Source organism: Dermacentor silvarum, chromosome 1, assembly GCF_013339745.2.
Source record: "Dermacentor silvarum isolate Dsil-2018 chromosome 1, BIME_Dsil_1.4, whole genome shotgun sequence".
NCBI classification, from domain to species: domain Eukaryota; kingdom Metazoa; phylum Arthropoda; class Arachnida; order Ixodida; family Ixodidae; genus Dermacentor; species Dermacentor silvarum.
The window spans coordinates 101,275,706-101,292,773 of NC_051154.1; the positions used below are offsets into that span (position 1 = coordinate 101,275,706).

The 17,068-nt window shown below is 44.2% G+C and overlaps 1 protein-coding gene across 1 annotated transcript in view; it reads right to left on the reverse strand.

The window, feature by feature from the left end:
- Nucleotides 1–1,909: 1,909 nt before the first annotated feature.
- Nucleotides 1,910–17,068, reverse strand: part of LOC119433721 (uncharacterized) — a 45,582-nt gene continuing 30,423 nt past the window's right edge. The window contains exons 3-5 of the mRNA XM_049671697.1: nucleotides 11,914–12,054; nucleotides 5,725–5,943; nucleotides 1,910–5,031 (exon numbers count right to left, since the gene is read on the reverse strand). Of these exons, the coding sequence (XP_049527654.1) occupies nucleotides 4,327–5,031; nucleotides 5,725–5,943; nucleotides 11,914–12,054 (1,065 nt within the window). The 3' untranslated portion in view covers nucleotides 1,910–4,326. The remainder of the gene's footprint in view (nucleotides 5,032–5,724; nucleotides 5,944–11,913; nucleotides 12,055–17,068) is intronic.

Genomic DNA, 17,068 nt, shown 5'->3' on the forward strand with positions numbered 1-17,068 from the left:
TTTCTAAGACGCATGCCAATTTCGGTGGATAGCAAAATTCTGCTGACTGTTTGCAATCTTTTTTTTTTTTTCCTTCTCTATCCTTCACCACATACAGCAGCTCTAGAGAGAGTACCACAAGTGATCAACCATAAGACTGGCCAAATCACAATAGACAGCACTGCAGATGACAGGAAGCCAATAAACTGGGTATCAGGTCGTTCCCACTCGTCACACTTGCGGGTAGTTCGGTAGGCTGTTCTGGTTTGAGAAAAATTAACCGTTATTTTGACAGTTGGCAGCATCACGAACATGTCATGGAATCACTATGACACCAATTCACAATCACTCAAATGTTCTACTAACTGCTGACCTCCTCCATGTTGCAAAAATATGCAGAGCCCAGCACCCTTGCTATTTACCTATTCTTGCACAGCAGTGCCGCATATCACTATTTAACCACTACAGTCGCCAGTTTTTCGTCCTTAACGCTGCACCTAGTACAGTGCTAACACCCTGCCTTCCCTTTCTTTATGCAGTCTATTTTACCAGGCTTTCTTTCCAACATAGAAGCATTTTTGTCTAGTCGTACTCCCACCAACTGCACACCAAAATTCTCAAAGCAATTCACCACCTGTACACCCTTTCCAATCCTCCATATCAAGACCTGTCCATCCGTCACATTTTTATTAATAGTTCCCCCTTTATGCTTCCTAACCCAGAAACTTTTCAACTGCATGCTTCCCAACAACTCGCGGTCAAAACATGAAACAGAGCTTACATCACCACAACCACACTTACTCGTTTCCATCAGCACTGTTCAAGTGCTTCAGAGTGTCTCATAACAATCAATGTGCTCATAGCTCCTGCACCCAAGTAGTATTTGGTTTAAACTTTACCCAGAAATATCAGCTAGAGCTTTCGTATGCTCACAAGTTGCTCTTTCTGCTGAAGAGGAAAATTAGCACAAAACAAGACAACTCACATGAGAAGAAACGACAAAGACAAGCGCTCAAAGTGATCACCGAAAAGTAGCGCTTGTCTGTTGTTTCTTCCCATGCAAGTTGTATTTTGTTTTGCACTAATTTTCCTCCTCAGTAATGCAAAACAAACTAGCCCAACAATTGCTTTTTCTAGAGTATATCATCCTTACCGATGTTATTGTTGTTTGTGCGAGATGTTATTCTCGCACATATTCTTATTACAACCCATAGGCGAGTACCCAAAAGCGTACCCAAAAGCAAACGGATGGACTTGGAGCGACAGCACTGGCTGGCTAAAGTTGCCATGCTCTAGCAGCAGCAAAATGTCTGGGTGTGTGGTACTGCACAGTGGACCACTGGCTCCTTTTGGGGCACTGCAGCGTGACAAGAGGCGGCGCTGCACGCAACTTAGCAGAGTCGAGGAAAGGGTTCAAAGCTTTACATTAGTGACCTTGAAAGGGAAGAATTGTCATTCATCCAAATGTGGCACAGGAAACCCCACACAGGTTTCTCGGAAAGGAAGCTTCTCAGTGGAGGAAAAATTCCTGGATCAGGATGAACCTTTCTTCAACCAAGAAGCATTCTTTCTGAGAAACCCATATGAGTTTCCTTTGCAAGCTTCGTGCTACATTTGGGGGATAAACATTTTTCCCTTTCATGATACTTCCTTCACCTCCGGGGATTCCGCTGAACTGATTTGCCAAAATACAGTTAAAAGCCAATTTAACCAAGTGATGACCACACTCGACTTATTTCGTTAAATAAGGAAGTTTGCAAAATCGAGAAAGGGATTTTTCAGCACTTCGAAATCTGAAATTGTAACGTAGCGACACACAAAAGCTACCGCGACATTGTATTTGTCCCTAACCCACACCTGCGCATGTGAAAAGTCCGCGAGTGGGGGCAGAATTGTTTGTACAATGGGCGATGTGCAAAATAGGCCAGGTAGACGGTCACATGAAGCTATGACAGGCTGCTCATATGCAAAGACACGGATGTAAAGACCCATGACTAGGGCGGCTAGATGTTTTAATGCAATAGCATTAGAGCGCACGCTATAAGAAAAAATACGTCTCTGTAAATATAAGAAAGAAATCGCCTCATTTCTTACTCATTTATTTCAGGAAAAACTTCATTAAATTGGGTTTAGTGGCCATTAGTTTTGTTAATTCGGGTTGATGACAACACCGAACCCTATGGCTACCTGCCGGGGAATGGAAATTTCTTCATTAGATCGAGAACTTCGTAAAATCGGGTTTCGTTGGATCGAGTTTTAACTGTAGTGACTTTGCATGACTGCCACGCAAGGCAAGGCTCCAAAAACAAATTTGCTTCACATATGCAGTTAACACCACTCCAAGTGCTTCCATCCGGTGAAGCCCCGGTGTGGCTTCGAGGCAATGTGCAGCCCATTTGTAAACAGTCTACCTTCAGGTGCACTCAACATACACGTGTGTGACTGCAAACACACACACACACAAAAAAACCTGAGGTACACTTAACCACAATGCAAAGTACATTGTAGAGAGGCTGCATCTGAAGACAAGATATGCCGTTTCTGGAAACAGCTACATCTTGAACTTGAACATCCTTAAAATATGGTACAATAGTCTCCAGTGACACAAATGAAAAGAAAAAAAAAGAAACAAGATAGGCATAAGGAGCAGGTATATTGTCAAAAGTTAACACAGCATTCACGAATGCACCCCAGCTCTAATCAACTCTTATAGTTACTTTTTCAGTTTAAATCACAATTTATTAAAGTAATTATATCACAAAATGATTCATAGGAACAAGCTTAGCACTGATCACTGTTATACAGCAATTCATTTCTTCTTCCAACACAAAATCACTTAATTTATAAGTGTGGATATCATTTAAAGTTAATCATAACAAATATGCACGAATAAACAAGAAAAAGCACTCCTACACAGTAGGTACACTTTGGGACATGACATGTCACCAAACACAATCACAATCATCATGGGGTACATCATTGTGCACAAACTTGTTTGGCCTGTGTTGCCCGTCTTGGAAATATGACTATGATCCCGTCAAATAGCTAACAGTAAGTGCCGTCTAGCTCGTGAGATTCATCAACTCCAACTGATTTCTAACATTTGGATGTTCAACTCCACTACAGCAAATGCGTCAATAGAAATAACGGTCTGTTTATAATGACAGCACTTAAATAACCAGTTGTAACAAAGTGTGCTATCTACTGCCCCAATTTCTGAATTAGGTAAAGTTAGCCCACATACTACAGCATGTGCTTACAATTCTCTAGTTTTCCTATTTTTCCATTACCACTTTAATACAGCATCAAAATAGCAAAAATTCCTTGGCAAGTCCACCAGTGCTCTATCGACAGACTTTGTCAATCACTTACACAAAGGCAATGAGCAAGCACACAGATGCCACATGCAGTGCTTCATCACAGTTAAGCAATAGTTCCAGCTGAAGTCTTTCTGCCAACCAGCTTTTCACTGCACCGATCGTGATATTAGCAGCAAATAGGGACACCATTTCATTGCCACATCCACAAATGGTTGCCGTAGAACGAACACACATATCTCTGAGAGTGCAAGTGCATGAGTGCCGCACCTACAAAGTAGTTATTTCCAGCCACAACATTATTATTGGGTAAATGTGTGCGTGCCAAAAATGAGAGATAGGTGCAGCACAAGCATTAGGTATGCTTTAGATGCCGAGTTTTTGATGTGCTTTCAAATGACAGTCTAAAAAAATGAACCTCTCATTTTTCAGCTATTCTACTTGGAGACATCTTCCTTCTAACCCCGTGACAAAATCCTTGCTACCGCTTCACCTTGACAACTTGAGATGCACACCAACCCTCGTACAAAAACACACTCTGCACCTCGCCATAGAATGGAAGTCAGCATAGAACACAGCATGCTAGTCAACGTCTGGTAAAAACTCAATGCCACCCATGGCAGGCACCTCGGAAGAGCCACAAGTCAGTTGTCAGGGCCTGTGTATTGTTCCGCAGGCAGCGGTGCCTTATTCAGGAACACACATCACTGCTTGTTAGAACGAGCACTTGCAGTAGCGGCCTGGTACGAGGTACCGGTTGCACACAAGGCACGACCGTGAACACGATGAATCCTAGTTCACAAGTAAGAGGAACAGCAGCTCTGCAGTTTGGCCGAGCCAATGTCGTATGGCCAGATCTGCTGCCCTGACCAAGTACATGGTGGTCAGAGATAACACCAGCGTTCTATCCCAAGCACAATGCCGAGGGGCTGGAGAAGGTTGTGTCCCAAAAGCAGCTGTGTCTGGCCAGGACACAAGTGATTGCCGCTTTACGTCATTTCTTACCAGGGATGCAAGTCGACCACCCCATTCACTTCCTCCGCTTGCACGGTGTCACCGCCTTCTGCCAAAACTCCCTCTGAGTCTCATCAACACGTGGGAACTCGGCGGCACAGGTCGTGCATTGGCCCCACCCAAGCGTCACCCACGGCATGTAGTTTTCAAAAAACACCCGCAGGTCGTAGCTGTCGGTCGCCACATACTGGAGCGCGGGCAGCGCCTTGATCAGGTACCGCAAGTCATTTCCGGTCAAGATCAGCGCCGGCAGCGATTGTTTGGTGCCGAGCACAAGGCGTTCGAGCCTCGGCAACGAGCCGAGCGAACTCCGGATAACGAACGACGTCACCAGGAGATCCCCTTCGAGCTGCAGCGAAACGAGCCGTCTTGTCGCCCCGAGCAGCACCTCGAGTGTGCGGATCGTGATTTCTGATCCCAATCGCAGCTTGACAAGTCCCGCAAATGATCCTGGCAAAATATCGTCGATATCGTAGTCAACGACGGAGCATTCAGCGAGCGACAGGGTCTGCAGGCGCGGCCAGTGTTCGGCAACAGCAAGAAGGCTGACGTCCTTGACAAACTTGAGTGACAGGTGCTTGAGCTGGAGGCGCTTGAGCGTGTTCTCAACAAGCCCTTGGAATGAGCACAATGTGCCTTGTGCAATGAACATTAACGAGACATCAGTAAGCTGTTCAAAGATACCAATGGCAGCAATAGTCTGGCTGTGGGTTGTGGTCACCTGCACAAAAGAAATCCAATTTTCAGACCATTTCTGACAGTAAAGCTTGACTGCATCACTGCAGCGAATTCCATTGAAGCGAAGATACCACTGCGTACCATGCCGTTTTTTATGGGCCTGCAACATTCCACAGTCTCCCGCACTAGCACCAATGTGACATGTGGAAGACAATTCCATATCCCAACCTAACCAAAAATTAAACTAGACATTCCCTGCAGACACCATCAATTGAGAATGTGAAAACACTTTTTAGAACAATCTGCGATTTTCAGGTAAGAGCATTTTTGTATTGTTAAAGCATGGTCAGTGCAATATGTGCCGTAAAGTAATTAATTTAAAAGTTAATTAGTGTAATTCTGTTAATTATTCAATTAAGCATTTTGGTTTCTTATAGAAGTAATAGCCGCATCATCGAGTAAGTTAGATCAAGAGTTAGAATTGTGCTATCTGCCACAGGCAATTTTGAAAAATTTATGCAGGTAAAGAACAACACCCTATATAGCATCAGCAACAGTGGAAGTTTGCGTAGCGCCCATATGCAACAAAAATAATCGGTACGGAGAGCCCCGAGGCATGCGTAATATTTGGTAGCCAATGGGCAAATCCAACTATATAGCGAAGCCAGTATTAGGTACACAAGTAAACAAACAACATAAACCCAAAACCAGGAAGTGAAGAGGTGGAAAGTCCAACCTGAATGCGCCGCAGGCTGCGAAAGAACATGTTGGCCTGGACCATGTGTCCTGGCGTGATGTCCCAGACAACGCCAGTCGTGCCATCCAGCCGCTCAACGTCCGCCCCGAGAATAAGGCTCCACGTAGTGAGGAGGGAGGGGCGCCCCGCCAGCAGCATGCTCACCAGTGGATTGGCTGGGCTCAGGATCTCGTGCAATGACGTCTGCAGCTCGCACAGCTGTAGAAAAGAAAAACCTGCTGTGGTTGCTTAGTGGCTATGGTGTTGGGCTGCTAAGCACGAGGTCGCGGGATCAAATCCCGGCCACGGCGGCCGCACTTCAACGGGGGCGAAATGCGAAAACACCCGTGTACTTAGATTTAGGTGCACGTTAAAGAACCCCAGGTGGTCCAAATTATTCCGGAGTCCCCACTACGGCGTGCCTCATAATCAGATCGAGGTTTTGGCACATAAAGCCCCATAATTTAATGTTTTAAGAAAAGAAAACACAAGTTTCACCAGCAGGTCACTTTTCTTCCTTTATTTTTAAACCGCCGATTGCACATGCCTGTTCATTTTTACTTATGAGCTTTGGATAAAATTTCAGGAAAGAATGTTCAGGAGTATTCACATGAGGGAGAAATCTGCCTCTCCACTGCAAGGAAAGCGCATCACGTACCGTCATGCCTTTATCAGGCAGTGCGACCCATAAATGTCCTCGTGAGGACGGGGGAGCGTTTCTTCCCGAATGCTAGGAATGCTCCATATGGCCGGGGAGGTAGAAATGGACAACGTTAAAACATGCATTTGTGCAGCGGCAGCACGCGACCTTGCTGCTCGGGAGGTAGTGTTGAGGGAAAAAGGGGGAGCATCCCCACGAGAAGTCTTTTGTGCAAACCATACTTGCTAACCTGTGAACTGTAGAATTTGTAAACATGCCGCAGACTTCACAAACGAGGGGGAGTGTTGAATGTATTCTGCAATTAGCGTTCTTTCGATTCGATTAGTATCATTAGCTTTCCATTAGCATCACAATTTCTCATATGCATACTTTGCAATCTAGCGCTGCCCCTTTCTTTGACAGCATTTTCATGACAAAATCAACTTTTTTTTTTTTTCATGAACCAGGGTTCGTACAGGTTTACAAGTAAAAAATTCAAGGATATTCCAGTACTTTCCAGGACCTGTCACAGGTTTTCAAGGACTCAAAGCAGCATCCAAAGTAGGATTTCTTTACTCTAACATTTCCAAAAATGACAATTTTTATTGCACTTACAATAAATAAATGTATATCACAATTATAATAAAAATGTCTAGCCTTGATAACTTCTCAAGATCACAACACAAAATGAACGCTTACAACAGCGGCTGAGATTTCTGCAGTATAGAGTGGGTAAAGTTCACCAAAAATATTCAAACCAAAGAGAAATAAATGTATATCCCAATGATCTTAACATCTAGCCTTGATCACTTTGCAAGTTCACAATACCAAAAAAAAAGTTCACAAAAATGCACCCAACAGCTACTCTGACTTCTCCAGTATTAACTGGGCAAGTTTACTGAACATTTCCAAACCATTCGGTGTAGTCTTGCTACACATCCATTATATTATAACAAATAGATGCAATTGCAATTTTGCTAAACATGCCTTATCTTGATTATTTCTCAAGTCCGCAATATTAAAAGTTAACACAACGAACACTCACAACAGCTGCTCGGGCTTCTGCAGTATTAGCTGGGTTGGTTCATCAAACATTTCCAAAACATTCAGCATACCATATTTTTCGGTGTATAAGACGCATTTTTCTTTTTCTTAATTTTCCGTCGGTGCGTCTTATAGAACGGTGCGACCTATGTACGTTTTTTTAAACTGACGTCACAATCGAATCCGATGATAATTACGGCCACGCGAAGAGGGGCAGTTGACTTAATTGCTACGGGTTCTGTGCGCGCTATCGAGGTTCTCGTGATCTGTGCGCGCTATCGGGTTCTCGTGATCAAGTTCCAAAACGCCGTGCGAGAAGGATGGAGCAGCAACGCAAGCGGCGGTAGGCCGACCGTGAGTCGATCGACACCGAAGTCGTCGCATCTGCACATAGCTGTCAAGATACGGTGCACGCCGCTGCGCAAACTACGCAGTTGCTACGAGAGTACAGGCAGCCCCCACTCCCTCCCGGGGGCTGCCTTTCCTCCCTTGCGCGCGAGTTGGCTCACCGTCGCATGCTTTCACTCGCACATACAGCATATGGCGCGCGGGGACGATGTTATCGCCCTTGGACTTTACACGAAACATCGCGGCAACCACAATAGCAGAAATGCGCCTGGAGTGGAAATATATGGCAGCCATACGCTTGCGCGTGACCCGCATTCCCGAAGCGAAACGTTACTAACTTGTTTAAATCGCTTACCGAGAGAACAGGTGCATCTTATACACCGATGCGACTTGTATACTTTTTTTTTTCGGAAAAACTGCCGTTTTGAGGGGGGTGCGTCTTACACAAAGGTGCGACTTATTGACCGGAAAATAGTTATGTTATTGCAAAGGCACTGAGCATCAGTTGTAAAGTTGCTGCACTATTGCTCTCTTTAGCTTCACTTCGCGCGCAAGAGTGAAAGTGGGAAGGCAAGCCGACGGGCGAAGAGTGAAACGAACGATAGGGTGAGGAAAGCAGTTTAAACACTGCCAGCTGAGCCAGCAGCGTTGCGCGGCACGGGTCTCTCGCTCCGTTCGCGGTTTGACGCGGCGAAGCCTTTCATTTTTTCTCGTGCAGTTCTGCAAAACGGAACCATGTGTGCTCGCGCCGGCGTATTGTTTCTGAAATGGGGAGTTTGTCAGATCGACGCCGATCAACCACAGAAAGGAGGTCCCAATGTTGATATCAGAGTGCTCTGCTCATGAAATTCCAGGATTTTCAAGGAAGGAAAAAATTCCAGGACTTTGAAGGGCCTTGAAAACACACTTTTCAATTTCAAGGGTTTTCAAGGATTTCAAGGACCTGTACGCACCCTGTGAACAGACTGTTGTTCACAACAGTCTTCTTGATGCAACATCCGTAGTAGAAGAAGAATTTGGGTAGAACGATCCCAAATTCGTAAATTCATGACAAATTTTAAAGAGTCGGCAGGTATAGGTGTTGCCTTTATAGTCAAGGTTTCATTTAGTAACTGGAATTTTTATGCTAACAGCTTCTAATGATTTTGTGCTACTGCTGCTTTGTTTTTCTTCAATTTTCACAACAAGATCACACTTTTTTTTTTTTTTTTGGTCTGCAGAGTTTAGCAATAGGTTTGGTAGTACACCTCTCTGTTTGGACATGAAAGCCCACCACCATACATGAATGCTGCACCGAAATTGTGGCACTTTTTAAAGGCATGCTGCTGTGGGCCACACTACGCTATGGTAGATAACACTTAGATTATCTAGTGACCTTCTTTTTAAAGGGGCCCTGAAACACTTTTCTAACTAATCATAGAATGGCCGCACAATAAAAGGATATCGTGTCACGGATCTCATGCTGCAGCTGCAAAAGATTTTTCGAATCCTTCAACTATAAGTGGAGTTATTGCATCTGATACCTGGCTTTCTTTCTCTTTTCGTCTCTTCTAACGCAGGAAGCTAAACAGCAGAGAAGCCAACAGGACAATGCCCCGGCCAAATGTTTAGTGTTGCGGCACCCCATGGCGACCGCAGTAGACTACGCTATGCAGCACGCGCCATCTCGATGGCCATGCATGCAAAGTTCAAATAATTTTTCTGTCTTTTTGAGATCACAGACATATACATTTTGCATTTTTTTCACTCAAAATTTGCAATTATGTATTACTGAGAATGCTCTAGTGATCATGAAATCAGCCAATAGCATTGGTAAGACAGCTGCTTTTGATGCGACGGCACTGCAGTAGCGAGGGCAGGCAATTTTTCACTGTGCTTGATACAAGATTGTAAATTGCCTGCTGCATGTGGTGCAGTAATATCTGGCTCACATGTTCACAGCAGCCTCTACGACAGATCGGCAATGTTTTCTTACTATGTTCAAAAATTGTTTCCGGGCCCCTTCAAGTAATGTCGACCAATTTACCGATTTTAACAGCAGAGTAACAATCAAAGTGTTTATGCCTTTATTAATTAAACACGACATTTTCTTTTAGTTTATTTGCCTTCATTGCATTGATGCTTTGCGTGCTGGACTCTTACTTTGTGTTACTGTATGTCATTTTGCTTGCTACATAATAGTCCAAAGCAAGCAGAACAAACGTGCGTTCTCAAGAGATTCTGTTTCATACAGGGCAGAGAATAGATGATCGTCACGTGTTTCTGTTTGACACATGGCATGGAGCAGATTTAAATTTCCTCTTATTTTCTCTTCATGTTTTTTTTTCATACTAGTGCCATATTCTTATATCATGCTTTTTGCCCTTATTTTTGCTTTTATTTATGATATCCTTGTTCTATCAATGTGATGTTTTCCGACTTCTACTCTGTGCGGAGGAGAGGCGCTGTCAAGCTAATATAGCCTAGAGCTTCTGCTTGGCATTTTTATGTTCAGATTTTAACTGTTGACCGAAATCAATAAAAAAAAAATGAACTGAAAGCTAGTGCAAAACTGTAGACTGGTTTTGCCACCCATCAACAAATAAACGTCTGAATGAACCAGGCAAACCACAATACCAAGTGTTTCATCAAATGCCGTGGATTAAAAAAAAAATGTCACCAAAAACATGGCAGCTGCAAGCGTAAAGTCGTCTTTCAAAGTTGTGAGAATAAAAGGGCAAGTCACTGTAGCAACACAAACACCTTTGATAAAAATGTCCTCAACACGTAGCAGATGACACGTTCCGAGGTGGATTCCTTTTTCTTTCAAACCACAGAATAGAGAAATTGTAGGCATAATCAGATGCAAAGTAATTTAGCATAGCATGGACATATACCAGAAAACGTACATGTTAGCAGCAGCACTGATGGTGTCCATCTCGTGATGCTATTATTAACCATAGCACATTAAATACATGATGTGCATACGCAACCAGCTCCGCTGCTTTCATCTACACCCCTGGGTATTCTAGCACACATTACGCCATTACACGTCCAGACGTCTGTTGCTTTCTTTAATGCTTTGCAGACATGTGTCGCGTCCCTGCCAACATGCCAAAATATCGGTTCCGGTTGAATTTCAAGAAGTGTCTGACACGCTGAATGCTCTTGCGTGACCTTGCTTTTTCCTTTGTGCTTGTTGCAACCCCATTCGGGGGCTTCTTTAACTACTGATAATTGCACTTCACAGCGGCTGCATGCGAGAGCAGCCCTTTTCAGGGGCCACGAAAGGATTCATAAGCACTTTTCGTGCATGAAGTATGGAGAGGAAGTTTTCGTGGTGCAAGTTTTACAGAGTCCAGCACCTCTGAAAATTATTTTAGTGCCAAGTAATTACCGTATTTGCACGATTCTAAATGCCCCAAAAAAGTAACTCGGGGCTGATTCTACCGCGCACATCAAATAACGAAACCAGAGTCGACGCATACCGTGTTGAAACAACATTATGGAACATACAAAGCTACACAAACACATGCCCAGCTGTATCTTAGCAGCTAGTCACTATTGGTGCCAGACGACACCTCCTTTTTGCTGTCTACCAACCACAGAAAGTCATCTTCAGTTCCATATAATGCATTAGAAATGCCACACGTACAGCAAATTGGAAAATGGTAACCGCAAACCAAGGCATAAAATAATAATGCCCGTTCGAAGGCAGTGTGGCCAGCTATCTTGCAATGAGCTTTCTCTTTTGGTAAGAATTAGTTTCGTTTTTGGTTTTCAGTAGATTAGTTAAGACTGTAACCCGAATGCAAATTTGAACGCACTTCTTATTCAAAAAAGGTGCGTGTTAGAATCATGCAAATACACTATCTTCTGCCTACTGACAACCAGCAAGCGTCCTGAGACAGAAGCAGTGACGCACCCTAGAGAAATCAATCACCCCCAACATGATTATGGTTGTACACTCTACCAGAGCTTTGTGAATGGAGAAAGTTCTTCGGAAATAATCACTATGCATTAGCTCCCACGAGTGTTTTTTTTTTTTTTTTTTTGTGCAGTGTTGCAAGCACGAAACGGTTCTTGACTGGAATGACCGAAACGTGGTAAATGGTCAGGACCAAAAAAATGCTTGAACCTCCAGCCACCAATTAATCAGTCAAAAATGTGCAACTCACATAGGGGCAATCACCGAGCAGGCCACAGATAGTCGCCGCGCTCAGGAAAAGGTTGTGCGTCCCCAATGCCGGCGTGCTGCCGATGAGGCGCTTCAGCTGTGGCGGAGCACCGCCAATGTCGCCCCACTCATCCTCCGGCATCTGCAGCCGCATGTCGTGGTGCAGGACAAGCACCTCAACCGAGCGGAACAGGTCGACAAGGGTCCGCACAAAGTCCCGATTGTGGACAATTACGAGCGTTTGAACGTTGGAGAGCACAGCCTGTGCAGCAGCACCCAACGGTCTGCATTTGGCAAATGAGGCACAGCCGGCAAACAGTGCTCCAACTACACGGTGCTCACAGAGGAAGCTGTGGTTCTCCACAAAGGCGTCGGCAGTGGTGGTGATGAGACGCCCATCACCGTTATGGGACAGGCCCTTCGGGAGTTCTGGCAGCGTCGAAGATGAAGATGAGGACGTCGAATTCGGCCACGGATTCTCAAGCTTGAGCACGATATGCTCCTCGTGACTGCATACCTTGTCAGGGTCTTCGCCCAGTTCGCGGATGATCTCTGTGGTCATCATGTTGAAGAAGCTGCGGTAGAACAGAAGGTTATCAAAGTGATATTAAAGAAGATATGTCAAATTAGGTGGATAGGTTGCAGAAGCTGCAGCACTGCAGAAGGGCATAAAAGCTACACTGAGTCAAACTATGTCAGTTGAATTAGACTCACGGCGTAGCAGACAATATACTTTACTGACCGCACAAGTTCAGTAAAATTCAATTCAGAGATTCAAAGGTGATACCACTGTCGAATTTCCTAAGCAGTACTCGACGACACAGAAGATTTTGGCTACAACCCGACAGGTTGAGGCAAGTTAAATGTTAATTTTATTTTAAGAAGAGATTTTTCAATTATTCAATAAAAATTACTACATCTGAAAGTCCAGGAAAGGAAACTTGACATTTGTGTCCTTTACAGCTCAACATGTAGCCCAAGGTGACTAACAGGCAATATTTTCGGTGCCTCTATCAGTCGCAAACTGGCTTCAAGTATCAGGGTGCACAAGCAGGGAAGCTGAGGCATACTTGTAAAGCTGGATTTATCGGTACGCTACTAGCATCACACACGTAGGCACAACACACAAGGTGGGTAACAAACTCAACAGGACTATGATGCATAATTATTCATGGTATACCTTGATATACTGTTAGCCTATTCCATCTCTATGACTACTACTGACGATGTGTGCGTTTTTATTTTACTAACTGCCAGTCCCTACAAACGACAGACGTTTTGTTGCGACAGCTAACGAACAATAACAAAACTTGAACAAGAGATAGGTTGACAAGCTGAAGGGTTGAAGTTAACAGTGTCCGAACAAGGAATGTCGCTGAAGCCCACGTTTCGACAAGTAGATTAATCTTCATCAGGGCAGCAACTGCCTTTTCGGTTCCTGCCCTGATCAGGACAAGTCCCCTTGTCGAAACGTTGGTTATAGCGACATTCCTTGTTCGGACACTGTCAATCGCAAACAAAACGAAACGCACATAAACGAAACAGTGACAAAGAATGTCTTCAAACGCCGATTACTTTGATTCACTTCATTCGCAGCAACACACACGTGGTTTACGAAAAGGTGAATGCCAACAGCGCCAAATAAAGTTACATTCGTTCATTCATTAGGTTCCCGTTAAACGTGCAGCACTTTATTTTTTTTTTCCTTCGTTTTCTGTATTTGTAAACCAGAAAACGTTTGTGCCACTCTCTACGGTAACCACGACTTCGCAACGGAGCCACGTCTCACGTAAATTTTTAAAAATCGACCTGCAAAGCACCGAGTCACCAAGGCAAACTTTCGAATAAATTCTGCTCTGGTTGCGGCGAAAACTCACACGTGTTTCTGCAGGGTTGACGCTTGCGCTACGGCACTTCAACACTTCGAATAGTCAAGTTCTTCTCCACTGACGCTTTGCGTAGTAAGACTTTATCAGCGAAAATGTGATAGCTTTTGCCTTGAACTACATATGCGACCGCTTAACATCCCCCGTTCCAGCTCTACTGAGGCTGTACAACCATAGAATAAAGACCAACTGGTACAATATATAGAATAAAGAACCAACTACGCAAATTACATCGTGCCTAGAGTACAGCCACTGTACCTAGACTTCTAGAGTAATCGTGCCGCATAGTGCGCGGTATGTGGTCATGATGATGATGATCATGATCTATGCGGCCTTCCCAATGCCTCCACTTTTTAACGGAGGCATTGATCGGGTGATCAACGATAGTTCGAATCTGGCACTATAAGAAAACTCCAGTTAAAAATAAGAGAACATAAACACCAAACTAACAATGAAAAAGAACAGCAGAAAACTATCACTTAAAAAACAAGGAAACGGAAACGAAAATGGGGAACAAACAGTTCACCGTTAAGCCCGTTAACATGGTGCGAATTGCAGTGCGTTTTTCGCAGCTGCGATTTCCGCAGATGCGAAATTCGGAGCCTACATGGATGTTCTGTGGCCTACATTCAAGCGTTGCATGTAGGCTCCCTAGTTCAGCGTATGCTCATGTAGCCTCTGACGACGCCGAATCGTCCCTTGTGTCTCCTATGTTTCTTGGAAATCAGATGGACGGGACGCTCGCATTTTTGCCGTAGGCGCCGACGATAGCGGCTCTATCTCCTGCGTTCGAGGGGGAAAGCGGGGAGAAAAATTTGGGAGGACGCTTAAGGTTCGCTTTAACGAGTGGAATGCGATAGCATTCAAAGATCCCTGGCTGCTACTCATGGTTCCCGACGAATACGCAATGCACGTAGGCGAGCTTTCTGGATGTTTCTGGTGGAAACGCGGCCTCTTGCGTGGGCCCATCCCAGAGATAGTTGACAACCGCGCCAAATAAATTACATCATTTTCAGGTTTCCGTATTTGTTTCGCACTTTTAATATTTCAGTCTGAGAAGATTTAACATAAAGGCGTGCGCTGTGGGTGTTTTGTTTCGTGACATGTATGTGGATTGTCATTCTCAAAATTCCGAGGAATAGCTTTGCCAAGAATGCAAAACAAGGTTGAGCAACATTAATGATAGAATGGTGTGGAATACCTAAACGTGGTTGGGGATGATTTTCTCGGCCGCGGGCGCCAATGCCTACGCCGAATTTTCTATGACACAGGGCCGTAAACGCTATCGCGTTAAAACGCGCCGATCGCGCGATCAGCGTCGGGGGCTCCAGGTGCGATGGTGGCTTACACCTTTGTGCGTGCTCCGTTATCACCGCTCAGTTTGCGTTGAAGCGATACACAGTACGAAGGTCACTTCGCTCGCTATTGCTACTGCGCTTGCTCACGCAAGCGTTTTTACAGCGAGTGTCCGCGGTCATCGACTGCGATTTGTTCATGTTTGCCTGTGCGCGCTGACACAATGCTGGTTAAAGTACTTTGCAAGTTTATACGGCCGATAAAACTATTTTCCTTACTTCGTCTACGCATTTGCTATCACAATCCATGGTTCGCCTTTCGGGCGCAAAACTGCGACTTTTTTAGAGATGGCCGCAGAAAAAAAAATCGCTCAAAATTTTACCCCACATAATAAACGCACTCCTCAACATTGCGCATATTTTTCGGAAAAAAAGAAGTGCATTCATTATGTGAGCAAATACGGTATGTATTAGCGAAAATGTAATGCTATAGCTGTTTTTTTTTAACCAATTATAACTTGTTTTCACTGCCAGGTTCATATTGACACGTATACATGTTTATCTTTCACCGGTGGCCGCTTTCCACCGGCAAACGTTATCGCTCGGCGCAGGACGCGCATGTGTCGGAGGTTTCTAGATTAACCCTTTGATGCCCAAAACTTTATTTCAATAAGGAGCATCACAGGAACTTTAGCATGCATAAAGGACGAACAAAATATGCGAATTATGCTGTCAGAAAAAAATTATGTTTATTCATGGCTGCATAATGAGGTGTTGCTCCAGAGCAACGTTGGGCATTAGTGGTCCTACTTCACATAGAATGCCTTGAAGCATTGCGGCTTGGAAGGAGGCATAGGTCACTATTTATTATTCCGCTATTATTTGACTATTATTTTATTATTAATATTTATGCTAATTATTATTATATTCATATTCATTATTGTTATTATTAATATTATTATTATTTTATTATTATTTCTTATCCCATTATTATTCATTCCAGTCAATGTCATCAACTGAAAGGTCTTCTTTCCTCCTTGTTCTGCGAACGTTTTGTTTCGTTTTCTTGCGCTGAGCCACCAAGTCGCCACGAGAAGTTACCGGCAAAGCTGAATTCACATTAGCGCTTGACATTATCGTCATCCTCTACGCATGGCTCTTTATCGCGAAGATTGGTCACTATTTCTAGTGGAAACGCATCAATCAATTTTCGAGCATCTCTCGGATCATAGCTGGGGTCATCCGGTCGCTGTCCAAGTCAGCGTCGGACAATTCACCGTCCAGAAGAAAGATAAGCTCCTGAATTTCTTCATCAGTCAGCCACTTTTTTTTCTTTTGACATCGCCATGTATATATGAAACACAAAAATATGACCTTGTGACGAACCCTTATTCTGTTCGGTAGAATGAACACTCTAGCTATAGCTTTGCTTTACCTTCAGCGCAGCAAAAAACTGCCACAAACGATACCTCCCTACATGTGATCACGCCTCCGCATATGCCCGTTGTTGCTCCTGGGCAACACCACTTTTGGCGAGTAAAAGTTTGTTGTACAAATTGCGGCCACACCGTTTAGCCTCCTCATAAATCTCGTACAAGGCCTTATGAGCTATTCTAAGTACGGCAGTTGTCATAGTAGTGTCCTATACCGCCGTAGCTGAACAAATTTACTCGCGTGTGGGATCCTTGCGATGGCACCTCTCAGAACAGTCAAGAAAAACAACAAAAAAGGAGCGGTGCTGCCATCTCTACGTATTTACTTTAAGCTCAAGATGCTCGGTAGTCTTGGTACATTCCATAGATGGCGCCAGCGGTATTGTTCAGAAGGTGCGTTCAAGAAAAAAAATTGTTTTTAGGCTGTTGCTCCTGGGCAACAGTGGGCACCAAAGGGTTAATCCCTGATGCCCGCATGTCTTCCAGAAAGTGCTAGACAATTCGCGTCGGTCACACAATCAGATAACATAAGCGTCGGTGAA